General features: G+C 51.2%; 1 protein-coding gene across 5 annotated transcripts; it reads left to right on the top strand.

Moving 5' to 3' along the window:
• Nucleotides 1-113: 113 nt before the first annotated feature.
• FLOT2 (flotillin 2) lies at nt 114-19496 on the top strand. 5 transcript variants are annotated; one of them, XM_036495947.2, is made up of 11 exons: nt 114-336; nt 8892-8973; nt 12650-12740; nt 15194-15317; nt 16393-16511; nt 16622-16735; nt 16837-16956; nt 17045-17259; nt 17559-17742; nt 18056-18205; nt 18293-19496. In XM_036495947.2, the coding sequence occupies exons 1-11, from the start codon at nt 288-290 to the stop codon at nt 18329-18331; spliced, it is 1287 nt and encodes a 428-aa protein (XP_036351840.1). In that variant the 5' UTR covers nt 114-287; the 3' UTR covers nt 18332-19496. The 5 variants fall into 5 exon arrangements, with proteins under 5 accessions (XP_036351840.1, XP_004593979.1, XP_058532698.1 ...); XM_004593922.4 differs by lacking the exon at nt 12650-12740 and adding an exon at nt 14183-14273 and having other exon boundaries at nt 118-336; XM_058676715.1 differs by lacking the exons at nt 8892-8973; nt 12650-12740 and adding an exon at nt 14183-14273 and having other exon boundaries at nt 118-336.
• The last annotated feature ends 1581 nt before the right edge of the window (nt 19497-21077 follow it).

The raw sequence follows: 21077 nt of genomic DNA, 5'->3' as shown, positions 1-21077 counted from the left end.
AAGCCAGTGGGCACGGAGTGCGATTAGGCGGCGACCTAGCGTGGTCGCCACGGAGTCCCAAGCAATAAAGCGTGCTGGCCGCGACGCTCGCGCTCGTCCCTGCCTCTCTCGGCCGGCCGGCCCCGCCCTCCGGCGCCACACTTCCGGCGGGGCTGCGACCACGGAGGGGCGCCGCGAGCGGGCGGTGCTGGGGGTGGCGGCGTAGGCTGGGCGCGGCCGGGCGCTGCAGACCCGCTGCTGCTGTCCGCGTCGGAGCCGGGCCCAGGGCCCTGCGTCCCGCCCGCGCCATGGGCAACTGCCACACGGTGGGGCCCAACGAGGCGCTGGTGGTTTCAGGTGAGGGGCGCCCGGTGCCGAGGAGGGCCGCGGGAAGGGGTGGGGGCGCTGCGGGCTGGGCTCGAGCCGGCTCTGCTGCGCTGCGCTGCACGCCGGCCCCGCGGCCGCACCTGAGACCCTTCTAGAAGGGAGCTTCCCTTCATCCTCTGGCCGGAGAGCCCCCTCCTCAGACGCCCACTGGAGGCTGCCCCGCCCGCCCGCCGCGTGTTTTCCCGTATTTATTTCCTCTTTTCTCCGCCTCCTTTTCCTCAGGCACGGCCTCCCTTCGGCTCCACGGTGGGCTTTACGGGAGTCACGCTCTGGAAGCCGTGGGTTCGGGGGAGGGGAGCGGCGACGAGTCAGTGGTGACCAGAACTGGGCAGTTCGGGCTTGACTTCCAGGGCGCGCAGCCCTAGCGGCAGGTGCCTGTGGGGGAGGGGCCGGGACGTGGGCCCTTTTCTCAGGGTTCAGTCAGACCCGTTAATTCCGAGCAAGCTGGGGCTTGCTGAGCCTTCCTGGCAGGCCCGCCCTGCAGGCGCGTCTGCGGCCTCTTACAGGTTGGGAAATCCGGCTGTGGAGTGTGAGGCTCCAGTTGCAAAATGCTACACTAGGGCGTATGTCTTGGGGCTCAGAGACTGCTGCTGCAAGGGTGTGCAGAGGTGAGGGGCCGAGGCTGGATCTGCCCTCAGCCTGCTGTTAGCTTGCGCGTTGGGAGCCCATCGGAGAGGGCTGAGTGTTTTCTAGCTGTCACATCGTGTAGCCCCTGTCCCCCTCCCCCACCCTGGGTTCTTTGGAAGGGACTGTGTTGTCAGAGAGGCTGTAGGAGCTCTTCAAGTGTGATCTCCCTCTACTGCTTTTCAGCCTGTGGTGAAGCTGGTAGGACTGGCTGCTGAAGCAGGTAGAGAGGGTTAGAATCCCTGAGTCTGTCCCTTAGACTGGCACATGATTGAAAAGCTTTCACCCCAAAAGCTGGGCCTCAGGCTCAGTTTGAATTAAAAATTCAATCTCTCGGACCCCTGTGTTGGGAAACCCCTCTTGGAATGGGAGTTCCAGTCAGCTGCTTTGCTTTCAATCTAGCTGCCTGACAATATGTCTAAGAATGCAGAGGAAGATGGCCTAAATGCTTAGACCCCTGCCACCCGTAGAGGCAGCCTGGATGATGATCTAGGGGAGTGAAGCAATTGATGGGAGATCTTGTTCTGTCTTATCTTCCTGTCTTCATTCTGTCTTTCAAATAAAAATTTTTAATTGAGTCTTTCCACCTGGTCATTCCCCCACAATCCCTGACCGAAGCCATACTGTGTGAGGGAAAAAAGAGACCCCACGTGTGGAGGATCAAGAGGGAGAACACCAGGGGCGGAGACTGCTTACCAACCCTCACACCTAGAGAAGGCGTGTAAAAACCTGACTCTACCCAACACTTTTTGAATATTTTTAGTAATTCTTTCAGAACGTAGAGACCGAGATCTCCCATCCCTTGGTTCATTCTGCAAGTACCCACAAGAACTGGGACTATGCCAGGTGGAAGCCAGGAGCTGGGAACTCCAGCCTGAAGCTCAGTGCTTGAGCTGCACCCCCACTACTCACCAAGGCAGAAGACTGGAGCCAGGACCCAGAGCCAGAGCTCCAACCTGGGCATGCTCAGATGTCATGTGGGAGTCCCAGGCTGCAGTGCCTTAACCACTGTGCCAACCACCTGCCACTCTGCCTGGTTTTTCTGTTTCTTTTTTAGCAATTTTTCTTTTTGTTTTAAGATTTATTTTTATTTGAAATGTAGGTTGTAGGGAAAAGGAGATATAGAGAAGGTCTTCCATCTGCTGGTTCAATCCCCATGTGGCCGCAACAGTTAGAGCTGAGCCAGTCTAAAGCCAGCAGTCTCTTCTGCTTCTCCTGCGTAAGTGCAGGGTCCTAAGGACTTGATTCATTCTCCACTGCTTTCCCAGGCCAAAAGCAGAGAGCTGGATTGGAAGTGGTGCAGCTGAGACAAACCAATGCCCATATGGGATGCTGGTACCACAGGGTGGAAGATTAGCCTGTTGAGCCATGACACCAGCCGTGTGTGTGTGTGTGTGTGTGTGTGTGTGTGTGTGTGTGAGTGTGTGAGTGTCTGTCTTATGGTTACAGGAAACTTATTGCTTGGGCCAGAGGTCCAGGAGATGCTGTATAGAAAGTTCATAGAAAATACATGTTATGAAAAAACGATGCAGCTTTCAGAAATTTGTTGAAATGTTCACATTTTTTGAAAGCTGTTGTACAAGCAAACAAGCAAACAAACTAGAATAGATAGTCAAAGAAAACAAGGAAAGCTTAGAAACAAGACAGGAAACAGCGGGGATGCACTTATAACTCACTAGGTGGGAAACAAAGATTAGTTACTCCTCACTGGGGTATGGAAGATTTCTCTGTACACCCCCCCAAAAACTGTTCACCTACACTATTGACATATGTCTTGTTAGAGTTATAGAGTTAGACTACCCGAAAAACAGCCAGGTTCAGCAAAATCATGCTTCAACACTATGAACTGCTAAATACTAAAATTAAAATAGACATGAGACAGCTGAATAGTAATCTATAGCCATTTTAAGGTGTATAGAACCCGGTTGTATATAAACTAATAATTGAAATGTCAATGTAGAAGTCACAGGATGTGGTTTAGAACTTGCATTTTTTTTACCTCTTTTAACATATTGGTTACTCAATACCATGTCAACTAATTCCATAACGGTATAAATTGTTACTGATGTAATGTTGGGGCTTTTAATTGATCGGGATGATACTCTGCCAGCTCTACCTTCAGACCAGAGATGGTCTTCCCAAGAAACCGTTGAACTTATCTGGACAATAAGATACCAGACTTTGTGCTTGGTAGATGCTTGCAATGAAAGAATCTCAACTGAATTTGAACTGTGGTAATGCAACAAGGTGGAGGAATCCACCATGCAGGGGAGAGGAGGGGAAACCCAGTGCCTATAAAACTGTCACAAAATGCAGTGTAATCAATAAAAAATAAATAAATTCATTAATTATTAAAAAAAGAAAGAAAGCTGTAGGAAATTGTGGCTGTGGTTGAAACTCTAGAAAGGAGAGTTCTGTGTCATACAATACATTTTGATCAAGATTAAAATGCTAGGAAACAACATGCTTTTTCATAGCTGAAGAATTTTATTTTTTGTTAAAAGTTAACCATCTAGAATGAGACTCATTTTCATAGCAGAACAAAATTTAGATTAACAGAAAATTTTTGAAAAGAGATAAGTTTGCGTACTGGTAGGGAACTTTGGCTAAGACTGAAATTCTAGAAAGGAGAACTGTTTTTCATGGCAGAAAGAAAGTTTGATTAGCATGAAAATTTTGGAAATGAATGTCATTTTTCATAGACAAAGAACAATATTATCATAGTTAAACACTGAGAAAGGAGAATTATATTTTTGAAGAAAACTTTGAGTCATATTAAAATGCTGGAAAGCAGTTTTCACAGCTATAGCAAATTTTGTTTAAGATTGAAATTCTAGGGTGGAGAATTGTTAATATACAATAAAGTTTGGTTAGCATTAAAACATTGAAAAAAAAAAAAAAAGCTGTTGTAAAGATGGGGAAGGGAGCATGCGGAAATTTAAGGACACTAAGACCAAAAAAGGTAGGGGGAGAGAGGAAGTGTCTGACAGTAGGACCTGGGGGTTATGGAAATCAAGGCAGTGGTCATGGACTCTCCAGGCCCAGCCATGTACCCCTTGCTGTTCGATTTATGCCTCAGCCCAGCCTCTGTAGAAAACTCATGTTCATCTCCTTTCTCTCAGTATCTAACATCCCTCCTTCATTCTGTAAAATTAAAAAAAAAAAAAAAAAGAAAGAAAAAATCTTTTTTCTTACTTTAAAATATTTGCCAGGGGAAATCTTCCTAAGGTTGGGGGAGAAAGGGAGTGTGTTGTCATTTTTGCCAACTGTGGCTAAAATATAGTATTTCTTTTTTTTTTTTTTTTTTAAGATTTATTATTATTGGAAAGCCGGATATACAGAAAGGAGGAGAGACAGAGAGGAAGATCTTCCATCCGATGTTTCACTCCCCAAGTGAGCCGCAACGGGCCGGTGGTGTGCTGATCCGATGCCGGAAACCAGGAACCTCCTCCGGGTTTCCCACGCGGGTGCAGGGTCCCAAAGCCTTGGGCCGTCCTTGACTGCTTTCCCAGGCCACAAGCAGGGAGCTGGATGGGAAGTGGAGCTGCCAGGACCAGAACAGGCGTCCATATGGGATCCCGGGGCGTTCAAGGCGAGGAGTTCAGCTGCTAGGCCACGCCACCAGGCCCAATATAGTATTTCTTATAAGTGCTGACAGCAATCCCTGATAGCATTAGCAGGTTTTTCCCTAATGTACTAGAGTTGATGCAGGTGCCTTGAAAATCATTTATGCTCATTGCTGCTCTGAAGTTAAGGTAGTAATTAGATCTCCAGCTGCAGCTTATTATGTATAATATTATATAATACCCTTGATTGTCTTAACATTTTGATAACTTTTAATATCTGTTTCTCTTGTTTTTAAAGTAGCTTTTCTCTATTTGAAAGGCAGAGAGAGAGGAAGAGATTCTTCCACCTACCTCTTCACTTCTTAAATGACTGTAACAGGGCTGGAACCTGAAACTCAATGAGTCTCCCACATGAGCAGTGGGATCCAAGTATGTGAGCCATCATCTACTGCCCTTCCAGGATTCACCTTAGCAGAAGCCCGATCGAAGGTGGAATAGCCAGGACTTGAGACCAAGTACTTCAGCGAAGGATGCAAGCATTTCAAGAGGCACCTTAACAACCACGCCAAATGCCTACCTTGTTTTGTTTTTTAAGATTAATTGGTTTGAAAGACAGAATAACAGAGGGGGGAAAAGACAGAGAGAGAGATCTTCAATCCACTGGTTTATTCCCCAAATATCCATAGCAGCCAGGTCTGGATCAGGTCCAAGGCAGGAGCCAGGAGTCTCCATCCTGGTCATTCGCATGGGTGGAGGGACCCAAGTACTTGAGCTGTCTTCTGCTGACTCCCTCAGTGTCAGAGCCTGAAGCTGGACTGGAAGGCTTTAGTCGGCCCTCTGATCTGGGATGCCTGTGTCACAAGTGGTAGCCTAACCAACTTATGCACAATAGCAGCCCCTCTTGTGTGTTTTTGTTTTGAGAAGTAGAAAGAAATAGTTTGTGTACCTACATACTGGTACACACTCCCGCAAAAGCCCACAGGCCTGGACTGAGCTAGCTGAAGCTGGGAACTGGGAGCTTAGTCTTGATCTCCCATATGGAACGGAGACACCCAATGACTTGATCTGTCTTGAGCACTACTGTCTCAAATGAACATGTAAACCTTAAATGTACACACACATATATGAGGTAAATATATATGTGTGTGTATATATATACCCAGGTAATTGAGCTAAGGCGCCCTGGCATCTTAATTGCTAGGCTAAATGTCTGCCCTTCTTTGGAATTTTATTTCCTGTATCTCTAAACTTTCTGAGGAGGGATCCTTAGGCATTGCCAAACCACTGAAGAGGGTTAGCAGATAAAAGACTGAAACCCGCCTGCAGAGTGTGAGCCTGCTAATAGAAGATGATGATGGAAGTGTGGTGGCAGGAAGACAGGGTGCTTCTCAGAGAGCAGAGTAGAAGTTGTGTCTGGCAAGACTGAGAGATTGAGGAGAAGTTGCTTTGGATGTATTTGTGTTTCTTCAGCTTGACTGGGGGCAGAGTAAGGGAGAATGAGTTGGGTTTAAAAAGGAGATGAAAGTAGGAGAGACTTGCAGGTCAGCAGCTGTGTGAGAACTGGAGCAATCATGGGAGACAGGCACCTAACTGTACTCTTGGGAGAGGTAGCTTGGAGGATGAAGCCTTCTGGGAGGTGGGGCAGGCCACCAGTCCCAGCTTGCTATTGTTACTGTGTTGCTGCCCTTGAGAACCTGGCCATGTTGCCCCTGACAGAGGCCCCATGTGAGAGGAGGTGGCCTGCTCCCAAGGTCAAAGATGAACTAAAGATGAAGAATGGACACCTGCAGTGTTCCACCACCCCTTCCCTCTCCACCACAGCACAGTGAGCCATCTCCTGGCACTGGCTGCAGGCAGCATGCCCCAGCCCCCAGCAGGCCTGGGAAGTGGACTAAAGTGGAGGTTGTTGGCCCTCTTCCCTCTCCACTTGATCCCGAGATGGTTTGGGTTTCAGATTGCTTGTCCTCCAGAGGTTTTCTCTACTCTGCCTTCCAGGCCAGAGAAGCCTGTAATGGCTTGTGCTGGATGTTGAACGGATGTTTCCACCCAAAAGAAACACCCGAGGTCTGCCTGCTAGTGCCTGTGCCCCCACTGGGTGGGGCTACTCTTATATCCCTGTGCCTCTGGTGCTTCCTGCAGCTTGGGTGTCATTTATCTGACTGCTGTGGGCCAGAGGTGTTTCAGACTGCATCTTAATTATATCACCCTGGGGGATGTTTGCTTATACAGATGGAGATATCTTAGGGAGGAAACCCAAATCTAAACACAGAATTCCTTTGTGTTTTGTATATACCTGTACACCTACCCTGAACATAATTTTATATGATATTTCTGGTGCGATGATGTTCTCACTGTTACCCATCACTTGAGGCAGGTACAGAATTCTTGTTTGTATCATCATGTTGGAGCTTCTGTTACAGCTCTTGTTGGATTTTACAGCGTTTTGGATTTGGGGTTTGGGAGCTGGAGGTGCTCGGCCTGCACTAGCACTCTACATCATGGCAGACCCAAGACACTGAGTTTGCTGGGTGTGAGCAATCTCAGATGTCAACCCTCCCTACTCAATAGGGAGGTGGAGGGGCCAATCCTCACCTTACAAGCACAGGATCCCATATGGACGCCGGTTCATGTCCTGGCTGCTCTATTTCCCATCCAGCTCCCTGCCTGAGAAAGGCCCAAAGCCTTAGGACTCTGCACCAACATGGGGGACCCAGAAGCAGCTTTGGGTTTCTGAACTCAGATTGGCTCAGCTCTGGCTATTGCAGCCACTTAGTGAACCAGTGGATGGAAGATCTTTCTGCCTCTACTCTCTGTAAGTCTGATCTGCCTTTCCAATAAATGAAAGAATGACATAGAGAGAGATCTAGTATCTGCTGGTTCATGCCCCAGATGGTCACAGCTGGACTAAAACCAGGCTGAAGCCAGAAGCCTGAACTTTTCTCAGATCTTCCACATGGGTGGTAGCAGCCCAAGTACTTGGACAGTTTCCCACTGCCTTCCCAGGTGTGTTAATAGGGAACAAGCTCTAAAGCAGAACAGCTACTCCAGTCAGCACTCCCATATATGATACCAGTGTCACAGGCTGCGGCTTAACTTGCTGTATCACAGCACCAGCCCTACACTCACCCAACTCGGCTCTCCCCTCCATCATCCCTGTTATGCTCATTGACCTTACCACCCAACCCAAACCCGGTGCTAGAGTGCACTATCTAATGTGGTACACCATTAGCCACACAGGGCAATTTGAATTCAATTAGTCATTCAGTTCCTTGGGCATAGCCAGCCATATTTACAATGCACAAACACCACATGTAACTTGTGACTGCAGTATCACACAGTATGGGTCTGGAAGATTCTGTCTTCACAGAGAGACACATTCTTGGGTAAGACTGCTCTAGGAGATACCCCATTTCAGCTGCCATGCCTCACCTGGGTTAGTGTAGGAGGCTTCTGCCCATTCTCTCTGACCTCAGCCTCTTGTTTCCAACATGCAGTTTTCACCTAGTCACTCCCACATACTCTGTGATGTGCCTTCTGCTGCCCCACCCACATCTTCCAGAATCCTCAGAGGCATGTAACCCAGCTACGTAAAACTGTACCAGAGCCTTGCTCTTGGGAGGCAGGCACCTGAGGCTTTCAGGAAAACCCAAGCTTGTGAACACAGAAGTGATGACACCTTCAGGCTTCTGCTGAAATCCTATCCTTCCAGTCTATTTCCATTTCTATAAAGAGAGCACACTGGATCAGGGTCTTGGCTTCATGGCATGTTCTGTTGGGCTGATACCCAGTTTACAGGAACCACTTTCTTTTGAAGCCTTGCCTTCCCCATTCACTCCCACAAGGGCAACAGAACCACTGAATGCCTGGGGGCAGGAGCTTCCCTGGATGTGCCTGCCCGAGGGAGCAAGGTGCCTTCCTTAGACTCCACCCTTCTTCCCACTACACCAGCTGATAGCAGGTGAACCACTTGGTGTTACAGTAATTCTATCAGGAAGCAGTTCCTCCTCCTCATCTTCCCGCCTTCGGATGTGACTTTTGTCTTTTTGCTCTGTATCTGGTGCAAAAGAACACTCTGAGCTGAGTGAAAAATGGATGCTTTCCCAGACCAGCCCCACCCACTTTCCTGTTCTTTCTCTGGAAGTGTTCATTGAATAGCCTTTTGAAGCAAATTGTCTACCAGATAGAGTGTAAGTCCTTTAAATGCCAAAGGAACCCCTCTGTCTCCCATTTATGTATAACCCAGCACCTCAGGAGTTACTGGGAAGCTGCCTTCAGGGAACTGGGGAGGGGGAGAGACCTGAGAACTCACCAGCAGTGGTTTGCTTTGCTCTCCAGGGGGCTGTTGTGGTTCCGACTATAAACAGTATGTCTACGGCGGCTGGGCTTGGGCCTGGTGGTGTATCTCCGACACTCAGAGGTAAGAGCCTGGGATCCCCAAAACCTGTCATCGTGAGTGTGGAAGAGAAGGGTTTCCATCATCTGCACCCACCTACCCCACAAGTCAACCAGGAGCCCCCGCCATTCACCACTTGCCATTCTGGGGAGTGGGAGTCTCCTAAGCAGCAGGTGGAACAGCTGACTCTGACCTGAGACGTGCACAGCAGCAAGGTCGACCCTTCCCCTTGCTGCGTGCTCTTTCTTCCACAAGAGGTGACATCATCTCCATCCCAGAGAATTCAAGGTCCTGCTCTAGCAGAATCTCAGATTCCCAATTCTAGCTGCAAGTTATCAAGGAATTCTTAGCTATACACTTGTTTTAGAGTAGGTGTTTGCCAGGAAGAAATGCTGAAGACACCACATACACAGAGCCTTGCCTGTGCAGACCCTGAGCCAAGTGTCAGGGATTGGACATGCTGTCGGTGTCCATCCTGCAGATGTCACGTCCCTAGATTAAACCAATGGGAAATACTGGGAGAAACCACAGACATGCCAGACATGTGCAGACTTATTTCTTGACATATTCCGCCCCACACACACAATACAGCAATCTCCAGAACATTTACTATACCATATACCACGTTAACCATTAGAAATCATCTAGAGGTGATTTAAACAACTCTGACAACATGACAGCCACAGGTTATATGCAAATACTGTGCCATTTTTTCATAAGGGACTTGAGCATTCAGGGGTTTGGGTGTCTGAGGGTGCTGGAACCAGACCCTATGGAACGTGGGGGACACCGTACCATCAGAAGTGGTTTCTATGATGCAGAATAGTGGGCGGATTAAGGATGAGGAGAAGGGGGTGGAAATTGATGAACCAATGCTGGGGCTAGGCAGACAGCTTGGACCTCCTAAGTCAACTTGAAATACTTCACCAAGGAAGGAAGACTCTGCTTTCCAGAGCGCCTGCCTTCCGGTCCCACTGGCTGGTGCCACCAGTGGGCTGGCCTCTCCTGCACCCTCACTGCCCGCCAGGAGATGAGGCAGGCCAGCCACCTTTCCACTATCACCCCATTCCTAGGGCAGATCCTTGCAGAACTCAGGCAACGAGTGCAACAGAGCTGTGAGTTTGTGAGTGTGTTGCAAGGAGATCAGTTATCCCAGAGGGAAAGCTTTCAAGATTCCACTGGAAATCCCCCCTTCCTAAGCCCAGCAGTCAGTAGAGAGGTGCCCCTGAGATCTGAGGGTGTCTGCGGGTGCAGGTGGGAAGCACAGCACAGCTTGATAACTTCCTGGGTTTCTAGGAACCTCCTCTACTCTCCCACCCCTCCTCTACATTTACCCTAGCAGAACTGAGCAGTCTCAGGGGCTCTTCTCATCCAAGATGAGAGGTGTCCGTCAGAGTCCTCAGTAGTGGACTTCCACGTGAGAGGATCACACTGTGGAGTGGCCCAGGCAGCCTGGTAAGAGGTCACGCTGCTGCACCTTGCCCAGAGGCCTGTCCTGGTGGGCAGCCACTGCCAAGACAGTGGCCCTGCAGCCCTTCCCTCACATCCTGGTCTTTAGCTCTCCCTTCTTGCCCAAGGTAGCAGAGCTCCAGGAATAGCAGGGTCATTCCTCCTCAGTGGTGGGGTTGGAGTTGAGAAGTGGAGGTGAAGACTTTGACCTCACCCTAAGAAGATGCTCAGAACCAGGCTCTGGCACTGCCCTCTGGTCCTACTTGCTGGATAGTCAGAGCCTATACCCCAAGCCTTCTTGTTCCCTTCTCTGGAGGTAGTCTACCTCCCCCTCTCCTACATAGACTGAGCCTCTCGGATCAGAATAGAAGCTTCTAGGTCTGCCTGAAAGCTCATCCTCTCTTTTGAGGCACTTTGAACAACCATCTTTGGCATGTCACTCACCCCTCCTTCTCAGCCAGGCTTCAGTCTCAGTGAACTCCAGCCTGCTGCATTTGGCTGCTTCCTCTTGTGCTACCTCATGGCCCTGACGTGAGCCCCCTTCCCTCCCCTACCTGCGCAGTTCCACCCCTGGCATCTGAGCTGCGGCTTCCACTACCCTCCTATCTTCCTCCTTGCCTCCTTTTCACCTTCCCCAGAAGAGAGCTTGATGGGTTCCTGTCTGTGCTGGGTCGAGAGTCCTTGCAGGACCAAGGGTGCTAGTGTTTGGGGCTCAAACTAACCAACCTTTGCATGTTTGCATGTTTGTGAGAGCAGCCCTTGCAGGGTTGAGTTGGGGACTCCACAGTGCCTCCTTCTCTCCATCCCTGTATCTACCTGGTCCTGGCCCTTAAGCCTCAGCCTCTTCTCCTCCGTACCTTCTCCTGCCTTAAGGAGACCTGCTGTGTCCACAGCCTGGCCTCTGCCTAACCTGCCATTCCACACCCGCTCAGGTACACAGGTAGGGCAGGCTAGGTCAGGTCACTTCTGGGTGCCTGTTTTCTTTGCCAGTATTTTTTGTAATTGTCATTGGAAAGGCAGATTTATAGAGGAGAAGATACAGAGAGAAAGATTTTCTCTCTACTCTTTCACTCAGAAGTGGCTGCAGTGGCCAGAGCTGAGCTGATCTGACACAGGAGCTAAAAGCCTCTTCCAGGTCTCCCACTTGAGTAAAGAGTCCCAAGGCTTTGGACCATCCTCGACTGCTTTCTTAGGCCACGAACAGAGAGCTGGATGGGAAATGGAGCAACTAGAACCAGCATCCATAAGGGATCCCAGTGCTTATAAGGCGAGAATTTAGCCATTGTGCCAGGCCTGCCAGTATTCTTTCTCTGCCCCTGCCCAGCTTCAAAAATCCCAGAGCAGATTACTCTGTCAGTTGTCCCTGTGAATACCCTGGCAGGAGCATTTCCTCTTCCCCCAATCTTTTTCAAAGCCTCCAGGCCCAAGCCAGAAAATCTCAAATTTTCTCTGGACTTTTTTGGCCTTAAATTGTCTGTCACCTTCTGAGCCATATGTAATACAAACTGGGGTTTTTTCCTTTTTTTTTTTTTTTCTGAAAGATCTATTTATTTAGAAAGGCAGAGTGACAAGGAGAAGGAGGAGAAAGATATTTCATCCACTGGTTCACTCCCCAAATGCCCGCAACAACCAGGCTGGAGCAAGCTAATGCCAGGAAACAGGAACTCCATCTGGGTCTCCCACATGGTTGCCAGGGACCCGTATATTTGAATGCTTGGCTTCTTTCCCAGGCACATTAGCAGAAGAATGGATCAGCAATAGAAGAGCAGGAACTCAGTCAGCACCCTGATGATGGGATGCAGGTCTCCCAAGTGGTAACTTAACCCACTGTGCCACAGTACCTGCCCCAGGTCTGAGGTTTTTGTATTGCTGGCACAGGCTTTATACCCTGAACAGGAGTCTGTATTTCCTGTGGGTTAGTAATCCCTGGGCTGGCCTGCTATGGTAGGAGCTGAGGCTGTATCTTCCAGGAGGTGAGAGGAGTCTTCTGGGAAAGAGGTGAGACAGGCAACACAGGTTCTCTGTGCTCAAGCCTCCTGCCCCAGGATCCTCCCCGGCCCAGCAGCTCCTTGGTGGAAGAGTGTAGGCCCTCACTGAACTGGCAGTGGGGGTTTGAAGTCCTGAGAGCACCCCCACCCCACCCCCAGGCATCAGGCATCAGTGCTTATCTGGTAACCACTGTGTGTGTTTGCTGTGTCCCCTCCTACCCCTTCCTGCCCCTACCTTTCCCTATTCCCCGGATGCTCCTCAGACTGTCTCTGGAGGTTATGACCATCCTGTGTCGCTGTGAGAATATTGAGACGTCGGAGGGGGTCCCGCTATTCGTAACAGGGGTTGCACAGGTAATAACCCACCTGCTTCCTCCTCTGTTTCTAACCTTCTGTCTTGCTGCCCGGTGGGGCCCAGAAGGCAGGAGTCGGATGATGGAGAGCATACCTCCTTTCCCTTTGTTCCCACCTCTGCTGCTTTGGGTGTCAGGATGGATCCCTGCAGATATCTAGGTCTCTTGCCCTTGCCCCCTAGGGCTGTGAGTGGGAAAAGAGCAGAGGTTTCTGGTCGGCCAGGGGCTGTCCTTGGATGCCAAGCCTTCATTACCATGTGGCCGCTGCTGGTGGATTAGTTCTGGGCTAGGTTGGGCAACCCCCAGTTTTCTCTGTAAGGTACACGTTTCCATCATCTTCTCTTCACTCACCAGCTCTCCAGCTGAACACCTCCCTGATCTCAGGTCCTGGAAATGCAGCCGTCAGCATTAGAAGGCCTCTGTCCCTGGGGTGGATGCAGGCCAACCCTCCTCCCTCTGCATTAAGTTACCCCTCCATCTTCTCAGGCAGAATGCCCTGCCTCATTATCCCTGTCTCCCATCCTGCCAGCTCTGATCAGAGGGGGTCATCCCTGTCTCAGCAGCACTGTGGCCATGGGAGGGCCAGCATCACTGTGGAGGCCTGAGAACCAACTCAGGGGGGCCCTTGTATGGAATGGCAGGGCCAAGGCCCCCTTCCAGACCCTGGAGTGGCCTTATCCCCCTCCCTGTTCCCCTTAGGAGAACCATCTACAGATGCCCAAGTCCTGTTAAGCAGAGTAATTATGGTCCTTTGAGGAGTCAGACTGACTGGGCAGAGCCCCTCTTTCTAGAGCTAATACTTACTGCCGAGGGGACTGTAATGTGCCTTATGTCAGACAATATACTTGTAATCATAGCCTGTTGCTAAATGATGAGATCACACAGGCTTCCTTGGTCAAGGGCAGATACAGAATCACTTCCATCTTGACCTAGGAATGCTCAGACCCCCAGCCTACCAGCCTACCAGGTAGAACTTTCTAGGTAGCCTCCCGGAGCAGCCTGGGGTGGGGAGAAGATCCAGGGAAGACTCAGGGAAGGAGTAAGGGCCCTTGAGGGATGCTCACACAGCACCCATGGATTGCCCACACACACAGCATGAAACACCAGTGTTCGCGTGCTGTCCGAGGACATACACAGCTATACCGAGATGCCCCCAGCCCTGCGTCACCATAGCTGCTTACCTCCTCCTTGCTCTTCCTTGCCATTCAAGCCACGCTGACTGGAGCAGAGGACATATGTTCATGCATAGCCCATTTTTCCCCTTCCTTTGGTGCTAACTGCACCTTCTGTCTGCCCTTCAGCTTCTCACACGTTCCCAGCTACGACCCTCACAAGGACCCTTGGCCCAGCCCAGCTGGAGCAGTGAGGCATTGGACTCTGTTCCCAGGCCCTCAGGCCCTGGGCCTCCCAAGACCCATGCCCCTGTTTTGCATTTCTTGGCAGGATTTCCCTAGAGATTATGACGTTGCAGCCCCGCTGCGAGGACGTAGAGACGGCCGAGGGGGTAGCTTTAACTGTGACGGGTGTCGCCCAGGTATAGTAACTCAGCAGCCCTGCGCATGTCCATTCAGCTACCTCGTCCTCATGCTGGGGTCGGGGGGAGGAGGAAAGGATGGCAGCCAGGGGCAGTCTCCCTGGTGCCCTTGTCCCTGCCCCCACTTCCTGAGAGGGTCGTTGCTACTGGAACATACTCACTCGGCTCCCTTGGCCACCCAGCAGGACTAACAGACACCCCTTCTCTTCTCAGCGGCCCACGAGGGACAGAACCAGTGCTGAGGGCTCCCATCTGACTAACCCCATCCCATTCTTTGCAGGTGTTGGAAATACCAAGCCTAGATTCTCCTGTTCCCCAGGAAGGGGGTGGAAGGGGCCCAGAGGGAGAGGCCACGTGAGGCAGGGAAGCGCTGGGCTCTGTGAGTCATAGACTGAGGTCTCAGTGAGGGGTTCTTCCCCTAATTCCCCTCTTGACTTCCCAGGGCAGCGAGGCTCAAGCGTCAAGTGAGCCTCTGGTAAGGGTCTTGACTGAGCATCTTGGGAAGGATGCTCCCTGGACCCATCTCCTGTTCTGGCTTGGTGGCTGTGCCCTGCTTTGCTTATTCTCCATTTCCTACCCTGTTCCTCAGCCTGAAAGTCTCCCATCCATGAGGAGCCTATACTCAGCTAGTAAGGGAGCAGTTGGCTGCAGCGGTGGAGGGGTGAGACCCAGGTGCCCGGGAGGCCAGGTCAGGCCCTGGGGCCACCAATGAAGGCCAAGTTTACAGTGTAAGGAGAACTCCCGGTACTGCCTGTCTTCCCCATGAGAGACCTCAGATAAACTCTGACCCCCCTCACAGACCCCAGGGCTTTCCAGTCTGAGGAGGGAGGACGGATATGGCCACCAGCCTCCACTCCTCTGGGTCTGGGGTCTCCCTCTGCCTCTACAGCCTGACTCAGGCACCTTTGTGACCCTGGCAGGTGAAGATCATGACAGAGAAGGAGCTCCTAGCTGTGGCCTGTGAGCAGTTCCTGGGTAAGAATGTGCAAGACATCAAAAACGTCGTCCTGCAGACCCTGGAGGGGCATCTACGGTCCATCCTCGGTGAGTCCTGCCCAGCCTTGGAGGAGCCTTGAGGGGTCCCCAGGCTAGGGCCATGGAGGTGTCCTAGGACAGGCAGGGGAACTGTCCTACCAAGGTGTCAAGTAGAAACACTACTTCTACTAGTACTTCATGTCAAAACTTCAGATGACTTGTGGCTGGCACAGTGGCATAGCAGGCTAATTCTGAACCTGAAATGTCAACCATTCCCATATGGGCTCTAGGTTGTGTCCTAGCCGCTCTACTTCCCATCCACCTCTGCTAATGGCCTGAAAGAGCAGCAGAGGGATGGCTCAGGTCTTTAGGCCCTTACACCCATGTGAGAGACCAGAAGAAACCCCAGACTCTTGGCTTCAAACCAGCCTAGCTTTTCCATTGCAGCCATTTAGGGAGTGAACCAGCAGATGGAAGAGCTCTCTTTTTCTCTGTCTCCCCTTCTCCTAATAACTATGCCTTTCAAGTAAAAATAAAGTCAATCTTTTCTTCAAGATTTTTTTTAAATTGGAAAGGCAGATTTATAGAAAGGAGAGACAAAGATCTTCCTTCTGCTGATTCGTTCCTCAAATGGCCACAACAGCTGGAGCTGAGCTGATCCAAAGCCAGGAGCCAGGAGCTTCTTCTGGGTCTCCCATGTGGGTGCAGTGTTCCAAGGCTTTGGGCCATCCTCTACTGCTTTCTTAAACCACAAGCAAGGAGCTGGAAGGTAAGTAGAGAAGCTGGGACATGAATGGGCACCCATATAGGATCCTGGCACATTGCAAGGTGAGGACTTTAGCTAGTAGGCTACCGTTCCGTCCCCAAGATAAAATAAATCTTAAAAAAATTTCAGATGACCTGAGTGAAGGAAAGGGCATTGGGGTGGAGTTGGAGGCTGGCCATGTGCTCACGCAACTGGCACTGTCCGCCAGTTCCCCAGTCTGTGCTGTTCAGGTGTTAAACCCTGTTTAAAAGATCCCAGCAAAACCCAGCTCAGAATTGCACAACCCCTATGTGTGCCCAGACTTGGTCTTGTGTGCCGTCTCTCTTCCCAGATGGCTGGGGGTTCTGTGGAGCCAGCCTGTGACCCTTCTGCCCCTAGGAACCCTGACAGTGGAGCAGATCTATCAGGACCGGGACCAGTTTGCCAAGCTGGTGCGGGAGGTGGCAGCACCTGATGTAGGCCGCATGGGCATTGAGATCCTCAGCTTCACCATCAAGGTACGGTGTGCCAGGAGAGCCATGTCCCCCAGCATGCATCTGGAATGTGGGAGTTTCGTCCTCTTTGGGCTTATAACTCTTGCCTGGCACAACTCCCCTTCCCTCCCCAGGATGTGTATGACAAAGTAGACTACCTGAGCTCACTAGGCAAGACACAGACTGCCGTGGTACAAAGAGACGCTGACATTGGTGTCGCAGAGGCTGAGCGGGATGCGGGTATCCGGGTATGTGGGATTTTCTCCCCACCCTCAGGGACTGGGCCTTGGGGGACCATGGGACCATAGTTCCTAGGAAGACACTTAGTACCTTCCCTTCTTGCCCCCAGGAAGCCGAGTGCAAGAAAGAGATGTTAGATGTCAAATTCATGGCAGACACCAAGATTGCTGACTCCAAGCGGGCCTTTGAGTTACAGAAGTCAGCCTTCAGCGAGGAGGTCAACATCAAGGTGAGAAGCCGTGCCAGGCAGCCTGGGTTAGAACTCAGGGCTCAGCCTCGTGTGGCCGGGCTCTGACATGCTGGCTGTCCCACCACAGACTGCCGAGGCCCAGCTGGCTTATGAGCTGCAAGGGGCCCGTGAGCAGCAGAAGATCCGACAGGAAGAGATCGAGATTGAGGTGGTGCAGCGCAAGAAGCAGATCGCAGTGGAGGCACAGGAGATCCTGCGCACAGACAAGGAGCTCATCGCCACTGTTCGCCGACCTGCCGAGGCTGAAGCCCATCGCATACAGCAAATCGCTGAGGGTGAAAAGTGAGAGCCATGAGGATGGGGGGCGGGATTATAGGTAGGGCCCATTAGGTTCCTCTGCCATCAGCACACCCCCTGCACCTCACCAACCACCATTTGGGAGAATGTTGCCAGGATAACCAAGTCAGGGAGAGAGGTACCAAAAGCTTGTTCAGGTCCTCCTCCCCCTTGTAGCTGGTAGCCAGTAGCCTCTCCTTGGGCACCCCCTTCAGTTGTCTCCCACTCCTGGCACCTGTCAGACCAGAGAGGGCTGGAGGGAAGCCAAGCACCTGCCATTCACCTGCCTGCCTGGGCTCCCTCAGGGTGAAGCAGGTCCTCTTGGCACAGGCAGAGGCCGAGAAGATCCGCAAAATCGGAGAGGCGGAGGCAGCTGTCATCGAGGCAATGGGCAAGGCTGAGGCCGAACGGATGAGGCTGAAGGCAGAGGCCTACCAGAAGTACGGAGATGCAGCCAAGATGGCCTTAGTGTTGGAGGCCCTGCCCCAGGTAAGGTTCCTGCTCCAGGCTGAGACCTGGGGGCGGCGTGTCCTCACTTATTTAGCTGGATAAGAACCAGAGCTTCTAGGGGCCTTGTCTGTAGCAGTCACAGACTGGAAGAGTTGAATGGGGCAGGAAACGCTCAGCACAAACAGAACTCCCTCAGAAGGCCCAGGTACCCCTGGACCACAGGCCTCTCCCATACCATAGCTTCTAAGTAAGCAGTTTGGGTGAGGCAGAGAAAGTATGGAGAGAAGATGGGCAAAGTGCATGGATAGCATCGTGGCACCAACCATACTCTGCTCCCCACCCTGCCTCCTAGATCGCCGCCAAAATCGCAGCTCCTCTGACCAAAGTCGACGAGATTGTAGTCCTCAGCGGGGACAACAGCAAGGTGACATCAGAAGTGAACCGGCTACTGGCCGAGCTACCTGCCTCCGTGCATGCCCTCACGGGTGTGGACCTATCTAAGGTGTGTACCTGCCCACATGCCTGCTGGCCCAGTGGAGAGGCCCAGAAGCCCAGCACCAAGGTTTCATGGCATCTCTCATCTTTGCAGATACCCCTGATCAAGAAGGCCACCGGTGCACAGGTGTGAGGCTCCCGCAGGCCTGTCCCCTTCAGCGCCTGTTTTACCACCACAGGAACAACGGAAACATTACTGATTCTGGTGCCTTATTTGTAGGGACCAGAAGTGCTGCGTGTTCAGGCCATCTCTACTGTCTTCCTGCCTCTCCTGTCTGTCTCCCCTTCCTCTCCTCTCTCCAACACTCTCACTTTCACTGCCATGTTCATCTCATGTGTCTTCCACCTAGTTTCCTCATGGGTCTCTTCCTCTGTTTCCTCCCTGTGCACATCACGTAGCCTAGACTGAAGATGTTTATTGTAATCACTATCTGTGGCAGGGTGGCCCTGCTGCTCCTCATATCCTGGTGCCTTGAAGTTCTTTGTGCATCTGACTATATTTCTTGTGGCCCTGGCCAGAGCTAAGCAGGGGTTCTGGGTGAGCTGACCACTCTTCCCCTCTCCTGGCCTGGTCCTCCCAGCCTAAGTCCTCCCCTGGGGAGCCCATAGTCTCTCTCACCCCTGCCCCTCTAGACCTGGGTAGCCATGGCTACAGATCCCAGTCTTCCATCATCTCTCCTGAGGCCTAGACCTGCTCTCCTGCCGCCCTCTTCCCTACCCTAGGGGCACAGGGGCAAGGCCTCCTGTCTAACAGCTCCCTCACTCCACTACTGCCTTAGGAGGTCCTTGCTTGTGCTCAGGGAGAGCCTCCTCATGGGCATGTCCCTGATAGGTGGGGTGGGGCGTGGGCTAAGTCTGTCTGGGATCAGGATCTAGCCCTGTTGGGGACAAGAATATGTGTAGATCCTCTTTCTGCTATGGCTGCATGGCCCTGGGTACCAGGCCCTTGTCGGGGGCAAGGCTGTGCCAACCCTGTATAGAATCAAGTGCTATAGACTGGCCAGACCTTATTCCCCATGTGCCATCTTCCTGGCCAGAGTGATAAGGTTTCAGCCATGTGGACACAGCCCAGTCTTGTCTCCTTGTTCCAGTGGAGGCAGAAAAGCCCAGGGCCCAAGCACTCTGGTGCAGATGCTGTGGGTTTCCCCTAGTCCTGGGCCCTAACCCCCAACCCCCAGGCCTGCCCCAGCCTGTGTAGCTCTTCCTGCATGTGGATGCTGCATGTCTGGTCTGGGGCTTGGATATTGCACTGCCCCACTGCCTGCCCTTTCTAGTCCAATAAAAATCTCTTCTGCCTACCCCCTATGCTCTGTCTCTGGGAAAGGAGAGACAGGGAACCAAGAACCAATCAGGTTCCTCTGTCTCAAGGCTGCCCTCAACTTGTCCTTTCCCACCCTTGCCACTAGGGGGCATTAGCACACTGGCCTTGCCCCCCAAAAACAGCCTGGGGCTTGGTGGTGGTTGACCAAGAAGCTGGGCAAACAGGGAAAAGGTGGCAGGGACTACCAGGCTGTCTGCACTTGTGTGCTACTCAGTTGCTGGAGCCCACCTCCAAGACTTGAGGGTATGAACTCTGCTTGGTTTAAATCTCAGCTCTGTTGGTGTCACCTGTATAACCCTGGACAATTTTACCTCCATAGGTGTCAGTAGTTTTATCCATTTTACAAACATGTCTAATACTTGCTCTGTGTAAGGCCTTGTATTAAATGGGGAGACTGCAATGAGCAGAACAATGCCTTCTACAGCTTACCTATAGATAAAAATGTTTTGTAAAAATTGAATGTACAGTGTGCTAGAAAATGGTCAGTAATAATGAGGGAAAAAAAACAGGGAAAGAAACGAAAAGTAGAGTACTGAGCTGTTGGGCTCCAAGGAAGGCCTCATTGAGACAGTGGCGCTGAGGAAAATACAGGGATGAGTCATGCACGTGCCTAAAGGGTAGGCTTTCTACCCACAGTGGTGTGATAAAGGAACAGCAGGATCTGTGTACTAGGAAACAAGCAGCTAACTGAGCAAGAACCTTGGTAGGTGACATCAGGACATAGACTTGTTTTCACATCCTGTAGAATCTTTTTTTTTTAATTATTATTCTTTTTTTCCAGTGGGGCAGGAACGGGACAGAGGTGGTGGGAAGAGCAATGAGGAGAAGGGAACATGGGGACACCTCCAGCAGGGCAGGAACAGGACTGAGGTCAGCCTGTAGAATCTTACTTGTTTTATTTGGAAAGCAGATTTACAAAGACAGGAGTAGAAGTCTTCAATCTGATGACTCTCCAAATGGCCACAATGGCCAGAGCTGGGCTGATCCAAAACCAGGAATCTGGAGCTTCTTCTAAATCCCCCACATGAGTACGGGGGCCCAAGGACTTTAGTCATCCTCTGCTGCTTTCCCAGGTACATTAACAAAGAGCCTCTGTTTCGGAGTACCTGGATCAGAAGTGGAATAGCTGAGATTCAAACTGGAATCCGTATGGGATGCCAGCACCGCAGGTTGAAGATTAGCATGTTACACCGTGGTGCCAGTAACACCACAACCCCCTTAGAATGTCAACGAAGCATATTTTGGGCTTTTCACTGAGACAATTCAAAAATAGAAAATCTACAATAATTAGTGCTGGAACACCTGGGTTTATTTAGGGGAAAATGAAATCAGAAACCCCACCTTCATGTACCTTTCATATACCAAACTAGTTTGTGATGGATCATGAACTTAATGTCAGAAAACAAAAACCATGGGGTTGCAGGATAGTCGGGTGTTTTCATGACCTTAGCCTAGGCAGGATGTCCTTAGGCAAGAACCAGAAGGAATGGGTGTGGGGTACTGCAGGTTAAACCTCTGCTTGGGAGTACCTGGTTCAAGGCCCCGTTGCTCTGCTTCT

This window comes from Ochotona princeps, chromosome 17, assembly GCF_030435755.1.
Source record: "Ochotona princeps isolate mOchPri1 chromosome 17, mOchPri1.hap1, whole genome shotgun sequence".
NCBI lineage: Eukaryota > Metazoa > Chordata > Mammalia > Lagomorpha > Ochotonidae > Ochotona > Ochotona princeps.
Note: the sequence above shows the minus strand (reverse complement) of the source record. Positions and strands in the feature narration are given on the sequence as shown.

Coding starts and splice junctions, on each gene's coding strand:
- FLOT2 (XM_036495947.2), top strand. CDS start 288: ATGGGCAACTGCCACACGGTGGGGCCCAACGAGGCGCTGGTGGTTTCA. Junction 16,736..16,836: donor AGCGGGATGCGGGTATCCGG/GTATGTGGGATT, acceptor TCTTGCCCCCAG/GAAGCCGAGTGCAAGAAAGA. Junction 17,260..17,558: donor CAAATCGCTGAGGGTGAAAA/GTGAGAGCCATG, acceptor GGGCTCCCTCAG/GGTGAAGCAGGTCCTCTTGG.